The sequence below is a fragment of the Calypte anna genome, chromosome 1 (assembly GCF_003957555.1).
Source record: "Calypte anna isolate BGI_N300 chromosome 1, bCalAnn1_v1.p, whole genome shotgun sequence".
NCBI lineage: Eukaryota > Metazoa > Chordata > Aves > Apodiformes > Trochilidae > Calypte > Calypte anna.
The window spans coordinates 121,370,005-121,385,537 of record NC_044244.1 but is presented as its reverse complement, the minus strand read 5'-3'; the positions used below and the strand labels follow the sequence as shown (position 1 = coordinate 121,385,537).

Below are 15,533 nucleotides of genomic sequence, written 5' to 3'. Positions count from 1 at the left end.
AAAGGGATTTTAAAATGAGGAATAGGTTACATTTTTTCTTTGTGCTTGATTGTAGTGAAATTGAGACATGGGACACTAGGGAAGGATAAAGAAAATAGTAAGATTTGCATCTCACTTTCTTCTATCTACAGTTATTAGGTATTCACTGGATCAGTGATTTGGAAATTGCTGAATGGTACGAACCATCTCTTTAAGGTACCATGGCCATAGAGTGCAGACAACATGACAGCAAGATTCAGTAAGATGGACAGTCTGCTCATGTTGGTGGAATCCTGGGTGCCAGCATGATAAGAAAGCTTGGGGCAAGGGAACAAACCCCACCCCCCAGAAAAAAAAAAACAACCAAAAAAAAAAAAAAAAAAAACAAAAACAAACAACCAAACAACAACAAAAAAAGAAAACAAAAAAACACCACACAACAAAAAACAAGACAAAAAAACCCAACAAAGCAAACAAAAGAAACACTTCAAGTAAGCAAAAGCCTGATGAACACAAGTGGTAAAGGTAAACCATGATGCTCCTGGCTCCAAGTAGGAAGAGAATGATTTTCAGAGAAAAGGATAAAAAGAGTTTAATTTGATTTGTGCTTTGCCTAACAAGTAAATATTGAGAGATAACTCACACTGCCTAGGCTCACCAAAGCATATCTAAAAGGGATATTAGGGATTAGCTAAGCTGCTTATTATGAACCAGACAAAATAAGAGCAATAACTTGCAACCATAAAAAAATCATGAGAGTTATGAAAGGACATGGTTTTTGGAGGTGTTTTTTGTTGGAAAGGTTTTTTCCACCAGGATTTTTTTATAATATTGGCTTACAGCCTCTGAGAAGGTGAATGCAAGTTCTCTGGAAAAATGAGTACTGAAAAGTCCTCCAGAAGGTGCAGTAAGTTCCCATAAAATAAGAAGTGCAGAAATCAAGGTTTTGTGAAGCAGCAGGTACATATACTCAACAGCTTGCACAGCCTTGGATGACTTGTGATGCATTTATTTCTCTCAATATAGCCAAGTTAAAAAAGATATTAAAAATGAAAATAAAAAACAATAAAAGCAGAAGTCATTACCACTTTCTGTAAAGATGACAGGTTTGTCTTGCTGGGTGGAAAGTACCAATGTTATTTTTAAAAATGTATGCTCTGTTGGTTTCTTCCCTTCCATCCCTCACTATTTTCTATCACAACCATTGCCATTCAGTATCTGTCACTGAAGGAGGATTCTGATGTCAGAGTAAGTAAATAACTCATCCTATTATAAGATGGTAGTTTGCTTGCACTTTTGTATTTTCCATGGGTAGCTGAATGACTACAGTGTCTACGTATAAACAATAATATATTTCATATGGCTGAAACAGAGCCAAAAAATGAGGATCAAGAGCCTCACATATACTCATCTCTTTCCAACTCTGAAGAGGACAACATGTGCTGATCTTAAACTGCTATAATACACTCTGTCATGTTATAATTTACAAACAGCACTAGTGAAATTCTAGTAGAGTAAATAATTAGGTGATGGCAGGAAATGGGGAACCCTTTAAGGATTCTGTCTCTACCATCAGCTTCCCAAATACATCCCAAAAGATTCTAGAAGGGAACTGCAGCACTTACAGGCGCCGAATACAAAAATACCTCATCAGTCAAATACTTAATTAGTCAAATATGCCTTTGAATAGCAAATAGTTTGCTATTCCAGTTGATATGCACTTTATGAAAGTATGAAAGATGGTACATGAAAGCGATTAAATGGTTCACACGGTATTTCAGAAAGAAACCCATTAGTTCTGTATCTTTAATCTAGAGTTAAAGCTCAAAATCGACAAAAACCCAGACAAATAATAATACTAATAATTTTTAAAAATCAACACCACCAAACAACCCCCACTAAACAACACATGCATGCACATATATTTAGTGTTAATGAATTACAGTGTTTGATCAGCACAGAAATATTCAAAACTAAACAGTATTGTTCAGTCATGAGAGCAGCAGTTAGACCAGCTACTCATTACAATCCCAAATATCTTTCTTTTCCCACATGTCCCTCTTGTTCTCATCTTTGTTCTTATTTACTGTTAATGTTACTGAAGTAACACAAACTGAAAGACACCCAGTAGATTTAGTCAGGATACTGGCTGGATAATTCTAATGGTGTAGATGGAGTACTTGTAAGACTAAACTTGAATGCAAGCACGTAATTCATGATTATGATTATTAAATGCTGCAGCTGAACCGCAGGCTTCCAGAATACTATTTCTCCTATAGCATTTTTTTTCAAACAGACACTAAAAACATCCAAATCAAATAACGTTTCCTTAAGTTAAGGAAATCCATCTCAGGGCTACGCAATTAAATTGCAAGAAAGGTGAAAATATCAACAAATATTCTCATGCTAGCTTCAAAGAGCAGTGGGACTGAACTACATTGCAGCTTCTAGGAGCTTGTGTTTTTGTTACTGTTATTTAAGAACTCTAATGAAATTTTGGTTCTGTCCAGAAAAGTCAGATACACAGCTGTACTATCTGTAAATCTAAAACTGTAAAGGTACCTTTTACAAGACATTTGTTTGCAAATGCTGCTAAACAGCTCTACAGAGTTTACTGATACAAACCAGTCTGCTCCAACAATAAAACAATTGCCAGAAAAAGTGTAGAAACCAAGCAGATCAAAATCCATGTATTACTAACACACACACACAAACTACAGAGAAAATAAAATCACCCAGTGCTTGGAAAGTCATCCTGGAAAAAAAAAGAAATTGACTTCAGGGAAGAGAAAGTATAAGGTCAGGAGACATTCTGTTTGCCTCCCGACCTTTTGAGTCTAAGTTGGAGAAATGTCATCAGCCATCTACTCCTGCAATTCTATAAATCCTTATAGAAACTACTTTAAAAGGTTGTTGCCAAGACCACATTGACTTCCTTGTGTAACACACAGGTCCAAGTAATAATATACAAGGAAGTTTTTAAGAAATTGAGGCTGCTTTAAAGAATTTTGGTGTGACAGCTCCAAAGAAATTATATCTTGGAAAATAGCACATTTGGTCTTTGTTTCAGTCTCTGATTAGGTTTGTCTCCGTGTGGCTTGGAGCCTCAGGATCGGAAAAAGAAGCATTGTTTGAGTTATAATTTGTTGTTATTTATGATTTAAACAATGTATTTTAAAAATAAATATTCTGGGGTTTTCTTAAGAATTCAAAAGACAAACCTGAGCAAACAGAGGTAGTGAGACTCCTTAGTATATCAATTTATACTGCCTACACCAAAATAGATCAGTGAAGCAATATCATCTGTATGCAGATAAGAATATTTCTTTTTTTAAAAGACATCACCAATTACATTGTACATTAAAGAATGAAAAGCAATACATTTTATTTTCCAACACTTAAAGTTTCACTTTACACACACATTACAATCAAGCCACTGCCTTTTCAGAAGGTTACTTTTTACTAATAACTTGTTGCAATATAAAGTACCATTGAAGCTTCACATCACCATGTCCTTGAACAACTGCATAACCCTCTCACTTTTGCATAGTTTTAGAAGATCCATGTGCTGCTTTCTGCACAACATCCAAGAGCTGACAGCCCCCAGCAGCAACCCCTCTTTCCTCAACATTTCCTCCCCTCCACCCACAGGCCTGGCATCAAACCATGTTCGACAAAACAAGTCACCACAGGACAGCCAACACCACACCATGACAAACATACAGAATCTATCCCACTGACTCCAAAGACCATGGCATCCTTCCCATTCAGCCACAAAAATCACCACTTCCCTGGGACAGGAAATGGGAAAGAGTCCCTGTCAATGCCAGGGAGTCTTGCATCACTTCCAGGCCAAACACTCAGGGCAGCTGCCTCTCTGGGAGCTCCTCCACCTTGTCTGAAGCCAGACAAACAAGTTGAGGTGTGACTTTATTTTTATTGATGCTCTGGGCATCCAGGATGGCTCAGAGTGCTGCTGCTGCTCTGTGCTGACCTCCCTTTTGAAAAGGGAAAACTGCCACAGCAGAGACTACTGACTTGTACAAGACCACCTGGGTGGATCTGTACCTATGGGCAAAAGATGGGCTGGGAGAGGGAGAAAGACTTCATTTATGAGTTTTACTTTCACCATTTTAAGAGTAGTTAGAGCAGCAATAATAAATAATAACACATCAGTGATGCTATGCTTCCCCCCACAAAAATCTAATTACTGTTGACAGAAAGTTAAGATCAGAGACATTTCCACACAATGGAACTTACCTGAAAGTTTCTTTTACAATTTATATTCTCTTGTATGTCAGCATAAGAATAACAACTTTAATGGTCACATCAAGAACTCAGAATAAGAAAACTTATTAGGTCTCATTCTCAAAACAGTTTGGATGCCACACATTTCTTAAAGACAAATCCATAGAAAGCATTCTAGCAAGATTTCCAACAAAAAAGCTCAGTAACTGAATAATTGCAAATTCCTGCAAAGTACGTAAAAAAGCCCCTGTAATAACTCACTGACTGATAAAGCAATTTATCTTTTCAGGAATAGATAGAAATAAAATCCCCTTTCCCAGTATGCATAGAACCTCAGAGACTTGACAGGTGCCACAACTTTAAGAAGTGGCTACTTAGACAAGCCTGACCAGATGTCATTTAATTAATTGCAATCAGGGTACTTAGAAGAGCAGTGAAGGAGCCCTGAAGCAACAGCAAGCACAGTGGTATCAGAGAGCACAATTCCAAACCAGAAGGGAAGCACAACAGGAGTTGGTCAGTCCCCCAGCCTGATGGGGACCAAGCAGCAGCCAAAAGACTGGGAAAACAGAAAGCACTACAGGAATCAAAGTGTTCAGAGACATGGGGAATATTCTTTATGTCCTCCCAGGAGCCAAACTATGGTTGTAAAGGCCCCCTGAATGTGCACAGGCCCAGTCTCATGACAGTTTACAGGAAAGCACAAATAGGAATGGGTAGGGATGTGTAGGGTGTATAGCAAACACAAGGGTTTCAGCTTTACTCATGATTCCCTTCAGCCTCTGACTGCTTTTGAAGATTGAAACCAAATAAACAAAACATATAGAGAAGAAAATTAAATTACCACACCTATGAATCAGCATGAATATCCCTGACATCCTAAACTACTTAGGATGTCACTAGAATATACTACAATTTCAAAAATAACTACCACTATACTTCTTGCTCTTTTTAAAATAAATTTACCTCCTCAATTCTGCTTGCAATATTGCTAAGTCCTCTGGAGTACATACAAGCCTGAAGTTTGTCACACGCAGCACATTCAGTTTACCAGTGTAGCACTACCCAATGCCACATAGCATTTGGTTTGTAAATTAAGCCCAGCAAAGATAGATCTGCACCACAGTTTCCTGCTTCCTATATCTACATGTCCTATCATCAGAATCTAACGGCCTCGGATGCTGTCACTCTTTATAAACACAGTTTTACACTGCACAGCATAGCCAGACAAGAAATTTGTTAAAATAAGACCAGAAAAAAAAAGATTAAAGAAAAACCCAAAATCTCCTGTAGGTCTCCTAGCTGCAACAAACAAACAAACAAAACAACCAACCAGCAAAAAACCCCAACAAATACAGCAAACATACTACATGTTATCCACATTTACTTTATTTTCCGACTTTAAAAGTAAAAATTTTGGATTTCAGGTTGAACTGGAAAGATAGCAAAGCCTAACCATTCAAATGAACTACACTTCAATCACACCTGCTAACTCCTCTCATTGAACTGCATAACGTAGGAGTAAAACAGTCAGTCAAGACAATACATAATTCTCCACTCATACTCCTCTTTCTCTACCTGAAAAATTGAAAGAAAACAAAACAGAAAAAAGAACAACCAGGCACACAATCCATACATTTTCTTATGATAAATTCGGCATCACTATCTCTTAACAAAAGTAGGTATCTACAAAGGCTTACTGAGGTCAGTTAGACCTTAAAGAAGGAACAAAGTATTTTCTAATTTAGACAAACTTCTACAACAAAATCATCTATCTAAGTGACCATAGCTGCAGATTAATAGGCAGTGAAGATGGAAAGAGAAAAGAAATCTCAAATACCTCTTCTGTTACACCTTGCATAATGCAATGCAGAGCATAAGAAGGATAGGAATCTGTGGGGTTCTGTGTCTGTAGGTATAAAAATATATAAAATTCAGAGCAGTTGTTGTGCAGTATCAAGAACAGGAAGGACCTCTGATTCAACTTCACAGGGAAAGTCCTCTGAAAAAAATAACTGCACACGTACTACATACATATCATTGCTACCTCCCCTTTCCTCTTTCTTTCTCACATCTGTCTTAAGACAACTCCTCTGCAGTGGTCTCTTAATTTGCATCTATTTCATGAAATTTAAAACTGCTTTTGCTATGGGCAACTCTAACTGTCTTTTCCAGATCACAACCTCCCATTCCCTTTTTTTGAAATTTTTTTATTTTCTTAAGTTACACTTTGTATTAATGTCATTTCATAATCATTCTAACATATTGCATTTCCCTGTTTTTTCCATTTCTGATTTTTACATCTTTTCTTCCAAACTTTTCACTTCAAACTGCACTTCAAGAATCTATGTACACATGCCAACCAAGATCACTCAGGCCTCTATACTGTGTTAATTCAGTGGTCTCAATTCAACTCAAAGGTCAGACATTCAATTTTTGCAAAACCCAATAGTTTACTAGGAATGTTGCAATGAATCTGTTCAAAAGAAAATGAAATCATAGGATGGAAAAGCTATTTGCCATAAGAAATCATTCCCTCTGATTGAAAGTAGAATGCAAAGTACCTCAAGAATTTCACTAGTGATTTTTACCTCTCAATGACTTTCTCAAATAAATACTCTTACTAGCAATTCTGATAGGCAATGGGAATTTGGAGTTACATTCCCTCCACCACTCATCTGTAGCACCCCTTTTTGCCTGCCTCTCAGTTGCCTTGCTGACACAAGAGAATAGCAATGCAGCACAGATTGACTGCTGGTGAACTCAACCCTGCATGCATTTGTTAAAAACATTTCCATTACTGAAAGAGAAAAGTTTACTTATAATCTTAGTGGATAGAATGATTATGCTCAATGAGGTTCTTAATGGGATTACTTTATGTTTGGCTATAGCTCTCCAGATACAAGGAGATTTACACAAGAAAAAATGAAGAAAAATAAACGTTTTCACTCAAGATATTCACGAACTAACTATACTTCTAGGAAGGTTGTATCTTTCACTCCACGTCACTTAATTTAGAGAGGAAATGATTGACTCAGAAAAACATTCTTGACTTCATGTTCAAGCTGAGAATGATGGTAGTTCTTTAGAAAACAGCCCTGGATGCTGATTAAAAAAAAAAAAAAAAGGTGGGAGAGTAGAGCAAAAAGCATATTTTTATGAGAGCACAAAATCCCAAACATTTATTGCTCTTTTATAACTTTCTATTGAGATTAAGCTATTTATTTTTCAATCGTGTAACAGGATGTCACAGTTTAAAGTCATTTTGGAAATAAGAGGCCTTGAAAATTAGGTACTAAGGGGAGAACTTCCAAACTTTCATACTTAATACTTCATACTATGATATTTTCATAACAGTAATTCATGAGCTATTTTTATTTAGGACACTAAATTAAATGCCTCCCAAAATCAGCAGCAGATTTCAATATCAATAAGCTTTGAGGAACTCTATTTTTGTCCCACAGAACTTCACAGTTCAGAGTTCAAGCAGAAAAATATCATCAATACACAGTGACTCCCAAAGTATTTTCTTCCTCCTACTCCACGGTGTGAATTTTCAGAGGATAACTAGAAGCAGGGTATCCATTTTCCATTTGCACTCCCTTTCATCTGCTTGATCCTCTTACTTCATCCTAATCATTGCTTTCTGACAGACACAGAGCTGTTCTTTCTTCTTGGCAATGACAACAAGGATTAGGACGAGAGTATGTCTTTCCCCACAGAAACACCTGAGGCTCCCATGTTCCCATTTGTCACTGAATCACTTCCCCATATTACTGCAATGAACACAACATTAAATAAATTGAAATATCTTCATTATGTGCATATGTCTAAACACCAAAAGGCTCACACAGCTAGGAAAAAAAAAAAAAAAAAAAAAAAAAAGAGGAAAAAAAAAGAGGAAAAAAAAGAGAAAAAAGAAGGAAAAAAAGAAGGAAAAAAAGAGAAAAAAAAAAAAGACACTTAGGCACTTGGAAAGGAAAAAGTTCCAAAAGATCCTCTGATGCTGTAGTAAGAGATTAACATAAAATTTATTTGTGTAATTTATTATAGTTCTTGCTCTCTTTTCCACTGTGGAGAGCCAAGGTTATGGAGGTTTATAGAAACCAACAGTTTAGGTCTTCACTGACAAACGAAGGAGGCCCAGAGGTACTAACAGCTAGTCTCATATGTTCAGGCATAAGCACGCAGACATAGATGCCCAGTAAAAATGACACATACTTATGAAACTTTGAATGGCTTTTCTAAAACCAGTATTTCTGCAAGTTATTCCGTAAATGTCATGAAATATAAAGTAATGATTTTTTAATTTTTTTTTCAGTCTTTATAGGCAACTGTTTTGAAAAATCCAAAATAAGCACTTGGTTCCCAGAGTCAAACATAATTACTTGAATGGTACAGAAATGTAGGGGTAGCTACTTTTATTTTGAGGACATCAAAGCTACATTGTCTTAGCAAAGTAAGCAACCTTTTTTTTTTAACACAGTCTGAATAGAACATTGTATTGCAATATAATTATGGGTGTGGATATAAGAAATATGATGATGGAAAGACTGATATTTAGCTTAAACAGCACAGTACACAAAACATACACGAACAACACAAGAACAGTTCCACTTTGTACTCACTCTTACAAAGTTGTCAGGGAACAAACCTCTTCTGCCTTTGAGCTGTCCTTCCCACCAGCCTCCATCATCTTTCTTGATATTGGTGATTATGTCACCTACAGTGATCGTCAGCTCATCATCGTGTTGAGCTTTGTAGTCAAACTCCACTACAGCCTCCACTAAAAGAGAAACACACATATGCATAATTATTGACTACATTTAAGTTTCCGTGCCTCTTAGAGGAATAAGAAAACAGCAATCCAATTAGACAGTCTCAGTGGAAGTTATAAATTCAGCTTGATGAGGAGAACACATCAAATAGGCAACATGTAATCATAACATTTTGTGGCTAAACTGCTACAAGAGAAGTCACAGGAAAAAAATAAGCTCACAGGAATGCCCGTTGTGGTTAAGGCAACAAATGGCATGCATTTTTCTTTACTGTTTACAGGAAATTAATTTGTGATGCTTCAGCAGTATCTTTCTCTGGCAGCATTACAAAGTTTATTTTTATTTATTGGACAATATTTAGCTTTTGTTTGCAGGAATTCTAAAGCACTTCATTTCTGGTAAGGCTCTCAAATCCATAAGCACCCCAAGCCACTGCACTTTCTCTGCTAAATACATCACTATTAACCTCAAAAGTATTTAACAAGATTTTTTTGCATCATGCCGAGTTTCACGGTTCTATATACAGAAATGCAGACCTTTGTTGCATGAACATGCTCTTGCAGGGTTTCACCAAAGCAAGAAAAATATGCTTTTTCTTGTGGTTATGCATCAGAGGATCTGAAGATTAAATACTCCTACCGCTCTGAATGTCTGCTATCAGACGGAGATGTGCTGTGAGCTTGCTACCATTATATGGTGTGTCTTTGTCTTTTCCTGGGAGGATTCTCCACCTCTGAAAACCATACACACAACAAAGTCTCTGCAGAGAATTAAGTAAGTCAAGAAAAAAATCCTTTGGAGAATGAAAAATAATAGACCTAGGGAGTTCAAATAGGTCAGCAATAGTTACATTTGGTGGCTTGTCAGATATCTACTAGGAGGTTCCAGATTGGCAAGGTCAAGGACAGCCAAAATTGTAAAACCTTATTCATGTTCTCTTCGGTGGAAATCCAAGCCCCAGGATGTTCTAACAAACACTTCAATCAATGAAACAGCAAAATGAGAACCAGTAACAGGCATGTGCTTTCTGCACTAATGACTGTGCTATGTAAACTGCAAAATGTGGCCAACAAACAGGCAGTACAGCTCACAAAGCAAAGCTAACCATTGCACCACAGGCAGTAAAAAGATTCTGCCTAAATAACAAAAGCCCTGAGGTCTAAACTGAATTAAGCTGAGAGGAAAGCAGAATTATTCCTTTCCACCCCCAAAATGTTACACAGACACAATGCTGAACATCTTTCTCCCTTCCCCAGAGCCTGCAAGTCATAGCTAAAAAAGTGTTTTGAGCTTCAGAGACTTCCCAGACCAAGGCTACAGCTGATAATACGAATCCACTGCTGCTTCTGTGAAGCCCAAGACCATTATAAAATCAGCTCACAAGAGACCCGCTAAACTACAAAATGCACAGCAAAAAAGAAAGGGTGGTACCATGCATTACAAGCTGACACACAAACAGAACTTGAAAATCTTACCACTGAACTGAAAAATCAGAGTAATTAAAGCTGGGAGGGACCTCAGGTTCAGCTTCCTGTTCAAAGCAGGACCACAGGTATTGTAAGACTATTAGGACCTCCTGTTTTCTCCAAGCCAGACAACTGGAGTCCCTTCTACCCTCAGGTCCCCTCCCCTCTTTAGGATATCAACTGTTCCACTGAATTTTGAATCAGCCACAGACTTGGGAAGAGTCTACTCCACTGCTTTCTCCAGTTCCTGTTAAAAACATTAAACAGAACAGGTCCCAGGACAGCCCTGGTGGTATTCCATTAATTATCACTTTGCAAGTAGATTACAACTCATTAACTGCTACCCAAATCACACAACCATTTGAGGTTGGAAGGCATCTCTGCAGACCAAATTCCCTTATTCAAAGCAGAGACAACTACAGTGCAAGTTGCTTAGGGCCTTATGCAACCAAGTTTTGAATAACTCTATGGATGGAAATGCCAGTGTTCAGTCACCCTTAAGGTTAAAAAGGTTTTCTTATGCTTACATTTAGTTTCTTGTATTTTAATTCACGCCCATTGCTTCTCCTTTTTTTACTGTCTACTGCCAAGAGGAATCTGGCTCCACTTTCTTTTCTCCACTACATAATGTATTCATTGATTACACCATGCTGGGCCATCTCTCCTCCAGGTTCAAGTCCCATCTTAGATTCTCCTCAAATGTCTGATGCTCCAGTCCCACAGCCACCTTCATAGCACTTCACTGGTCTTGCTCCAGCATCTCCATCTCTCTCTTGTATGGGGGAACCCAGAACAAAACACAACACTCCAGGTATGCCTCAGCAGAAGAGAGGGGAAGGATCACCTCTCTCTACCTGCTGGCAATGCTCTGCCTAACGTATTCCAAGAAGCTGGGAGCTGCCTTTGCCACAAGCACACATTGCTGCTTTGTAGTCTACTTGATGTCTGCCAACATACCCAGGGTCCCTCTCATCAAAGCTGCCTTCCAGACACTCAGTCCCAGATTGTACAGTGCCTGAGGCTGTTTCCCTCCAAGTGCAGGGCTTGGCACATCCCTTCCCTCATGAGGACCCTGTCAGCCCACTTCTCCAGCCTGCTGAGACCTCTGAATGGGCAACACAACCCTCTGGTGTGTCAGACTCTTCCAATTTTGCATCTTCTTCAAGCTTGCTGAGAGTGCACTTTGCCCTTTCACCCAGGTCCATTAATAGAGAACCTGAGCACAACTGGACCTATTATCCACACCTGTGGCACACTGCCAGTGACAAGCCTTCAGATGAAGCTCATGCTGCTGATCACAAAGCTCTGAACCTGGCACTTCAGGCAGACCTTATTCCACTTGGCTGTCCATTTACCTGGACTGAACTTCATCAGTTTGTTAACAAGGATGATACTGGAGACAGTATCAAAAGCTTTGCTAAATTCAATATAAGCAATGACCTCTCCCTCCCCTCCTCCACTGTAAGAGTTTATCTTATGTCTGACCAATCTGTTAGCCTTTTGTGGTAACTTCCCCTTCCTAAAATACATGCTGACTACTCCCAACAAGCTTCTTGTCCTTCCTATGTCTGGAAATGGCTTTCAGGATTATTTGCTCCATCATCTTCCAAGGGGTCAGCATGAGGCTGACCAATCTAGTTCTCAGCAAAAAGGAAGCTTCTTATTCTTCTCAAAGACAGGTTTTACATATGCTTTCTTCCAGTCTGAGGAACTCTTCCAGCCTGAGTGTCAATCCCATTGCTCTTTCAAAGACTACTAAGAGTAGCCTCCCTATTATCAGTTCCCTCAGCACATACCCCACCAGGGCCATGGCTTTGCACAAGTCCAGTTTGTTTAAATATTCCCTAACCTGATTCTCTTCCACTGAGGGTAGCTCTACCTTGCCCTTAATTTTCCCACTGGTTTCAGGGGGCTGGGATTGCTAAAGGCCAATATTGCTTTTAAAGACAGAAGTGAGTAAGGCACCAAGTAGCTCTGTAACAAGGTTCTCATTCCCATTCAGCAGCAGTCCCACACCTTTCCTAGTCTTCCTCTAACTGCTCATGAACCCATAAAAGCCTTTCTTGTTGTCTTTCAGATCTGTAACAGTTCTGGCAGGGACAGAGTTAATTTTCTTCATAGGAGCTTGCATAGTGCTTTGGATTTGTGACCAAACCAGTGCTGATAACACCCAGATGTTTTAACTATTGCTGAGCAGATCTTAGACAGCCTCAAGGTCTTCTCTGTCTTTCATGCTGCCCTGACAGTGAGCAGGCTGGGGCTGGACAGGAAGCTGGGATGGGACACAGCTGGGACCACTGACCTCAGCTGATCAAAGGGATATTTTATACCATATGACAGAGTGTTCAGCAATAAATCCAGGGTGAAGGAGGAGGAAAGGGGGACACTTGGATGTATGGAATTTGTCTCCCCAAATCACCACTTTGTTTGATGAAACCCTGGAGATGACTAAACATCTTTCTGCTGATAGAGAGTAGAGAATGAATTCCTTATTTTGCTTTGCTTGCAGAAGCAGCATTTGCTTTATCTATTACTGCCTTTATCTCAGCCCAAGGGTTTCCTTGCTTTTACCCTTTCAATTTGCTTCTCCATCCCTCTGTGGGGGAGTAAGAGAGAGCAGCTGTGTGGGGATAAACTGCACACTGAAATTAACCCACAACATCCTTCACCACATTCAACTTCAGGTGGACTTTGGCTTTCCTAACTTCATCCCTGCACACACAGACATTATCTCTACCCTCACATTTCGGGTCACTTCTTTCTGCTTTCACATTCAGTACTTCTTTTTACCTTTGATTTTCGTCAGGATGGACTTATTCATCCATGAAGGCGTCCTACCACCTCTGCTTGTTTTCCTGCTTGTCAGGATGGATGACTATTGAGCTTGGAGGAGGTGATCCCTGAAAACCAACCAGCTCAGCTGTAGCTCTCTTTTCTCCACAACTGTCTGCAGTGAGATTCTTCCAAGCAGATCCTTGAATAGGCCTCTTCAAGGTATTGCCTCTTCAAGGTCCAAGGTTGCAATCCTGCTTTCTGCTTTTTCCCATCCTCCTCTCCCGATCCTGTACTTTACCATTTCATGGTCAGTGCAGCCAAGGCTGCCCTCAGCCACCAGATCCCCATAGAGTTCTTCCTCATTTGTAAGATCTAGCAATCAACACATCCAGATACTTCCTGAACTGCTCAAACCCGGGGCACAAGCAAACTACTCTATACCTCCAATTGATATCAGCATAGTTCAAATTCTCCACAAGAGCCAGATCATGAGCCTTATTCCATTTGTCTGAGGACAATCTCATCAACTACTTCATCCTCATTAGAGACACCCATCTGAACATCATCCACATTGGTCTGCCCCCTAACTCTAACTTGACAAACTCTCAACTGGTTCACCATCTGTCCCACAGCTGAGCACTACAGATTTCAGCTGCCCTGCTGCATGAAGATTAACGCCCCTTCCTTGCCTTCCTAGCCTGTCCTTCACAAAGAACCTGCATTCCATAGTGCAGAACTCTTGTCCTGTGAGCTATCACATCATATTTTCATGATCTCAATTATATCATAACTCTGCAACTGCATTACTCTTCTCTGAACCCCACGCCATACGCATCAGAACACAGATATTTCCGAGAATCAAGCTACCATGCTGATTTCCCAGAAAGAGTACAAGAATTTTTCCCATAATTTTGGAAGGCACTTCCTTGATTACATGGATATGCTTGGAAATCACCCCTTTCAGGTTCTGTGGTTTTTTGTGGATTACAAGGTTCTTACTGTTTGCATAACCCTACATCTTTTGTTTGCCAACTTGATAATTGATTATCCTCCCCTTCTCCCATCATTACTATTTTAAAGCTCTCCTCACCTGGTGGGTCAGCCTGTTAGCAAAGATGTCTTTGCCCCACATTGTCAGGTGGATCCCATCTTTTCCAAGCAATCCTCAAAGAGGGTCACATGATCCCAAAACTAAAACTCTGTTGCTGACACCAGCTGTTCAACCAGTTGTCATCTGAAGGATCTGTCCACTCTTCCTCATATGTTTCCCTCCCAGTGAAAGGATCAAGCAGAAAGAAACACCCAGGCTCCCGTGCCTTTTACTATTGCCCATGAGCCATACAGCTACAACTGATATTTCCAGATCATTCCTGGCAGTGTCATTGAATCCTATATGGAAGAGGAAGAGAGGGTAGTAGTCTGAGGGCCAGAAAAGCCTTGGCAGTCTTCCCACAAAGTTCCAGATCTAAGCCCATGGCAAACAACAAGCCTCCCTAGATGACAGGTCAGGTGAACTGCTGGGAGTCTCTATAAGGCACTGGGAATTCCCCTACTATTTAATCGCTTGTCACTTCCTCCGGGTGCTTCTGCAGGGCTCAGATTTAGCCAGCTTGGGTGTTTCACGGGATGGAGCACCCAGATCCTCACCACCTACAAAAGCAGTAAATCTGTTCTGTAATTGCAGATCTTGAGGTGGAGCAGGAGCCTTCCTCCTGGGGTTAGAAGTTAAAAACTTTAGATTTCCACACTTGCCATTCTAGAAGTCTCGAATCCCACTCAAAGAGACACAGACCCTGCCTGCTCTTCCCTCAGGAAAGCTTGAGGGTTGAGTTCTAAGCCTTAGGAACTTGGAGAGGATCTGGAAGGCCCAGCCCTTTGAGGTTAACCATACAACCAATTTTTAAACCCAACTTCTTGGTCTGCAGCATACCATCACAAGTATTCAACCATTCCACATTACCTTTGGAAAAGTTTCTGGAACCCTTCTGGGCCAACTACTACAAAAACTACAGAATCTGTTGCACTTAACTATCCATTCCAGTTAGAGAAAATAAAAATAATAAGAAAATAAAAACAATAAGAAAATATGTTTCTAAAATATAACATTCTTATTAATATTATCCACATACATATACTTTGCCCCAGGGAAACCAGTGAAGTTGGTTCAGAAGTTGTATTTACACAATAGGTCTCCAAAGACTGGATCCAGGTAGTGACACCAAGTTACACACCCTAATTGAGGTCTCACACCAATGAAAATATTTATCTGCACAGAACACAGCAGCAC

At 39.5% G+C, this 15,533-nt stretch overlaps 1 protein-coding gene across 4 annotated transcripts in view; it reads right to left on the bottom strand.

The window, feature by feature from the left end:
- SH3KBP1 (SH3 domain containing kinase binding protein 1) overlaps nt 1-15,533 on the bottom strand; it is a 221,533-nt gene that overhangs the window by 185,046 nt on the left and 20,954 nt on the right. For 3 of the 4 annotated variants that reach the window (XM_030460823.1, XM_030460807.1, XM_030460830.1), the window contains exon 2: nt 8,856-9,013. Coding sequence is in view for 2 of the 4 variants with exons in the window: in XM_030460807.1 (XP_030316667.1) it covers nt 8,856-9,013 (158 nt within the window). In the remaining 2 variants the exon portion in view is untranslated. Of the gene's footprint in view, nt 1-8,855; nt 9,014-15,533 lie in introns of those variants that run through there. The other variant, XM_030460814.1, reaches the window with a different exon arrangement.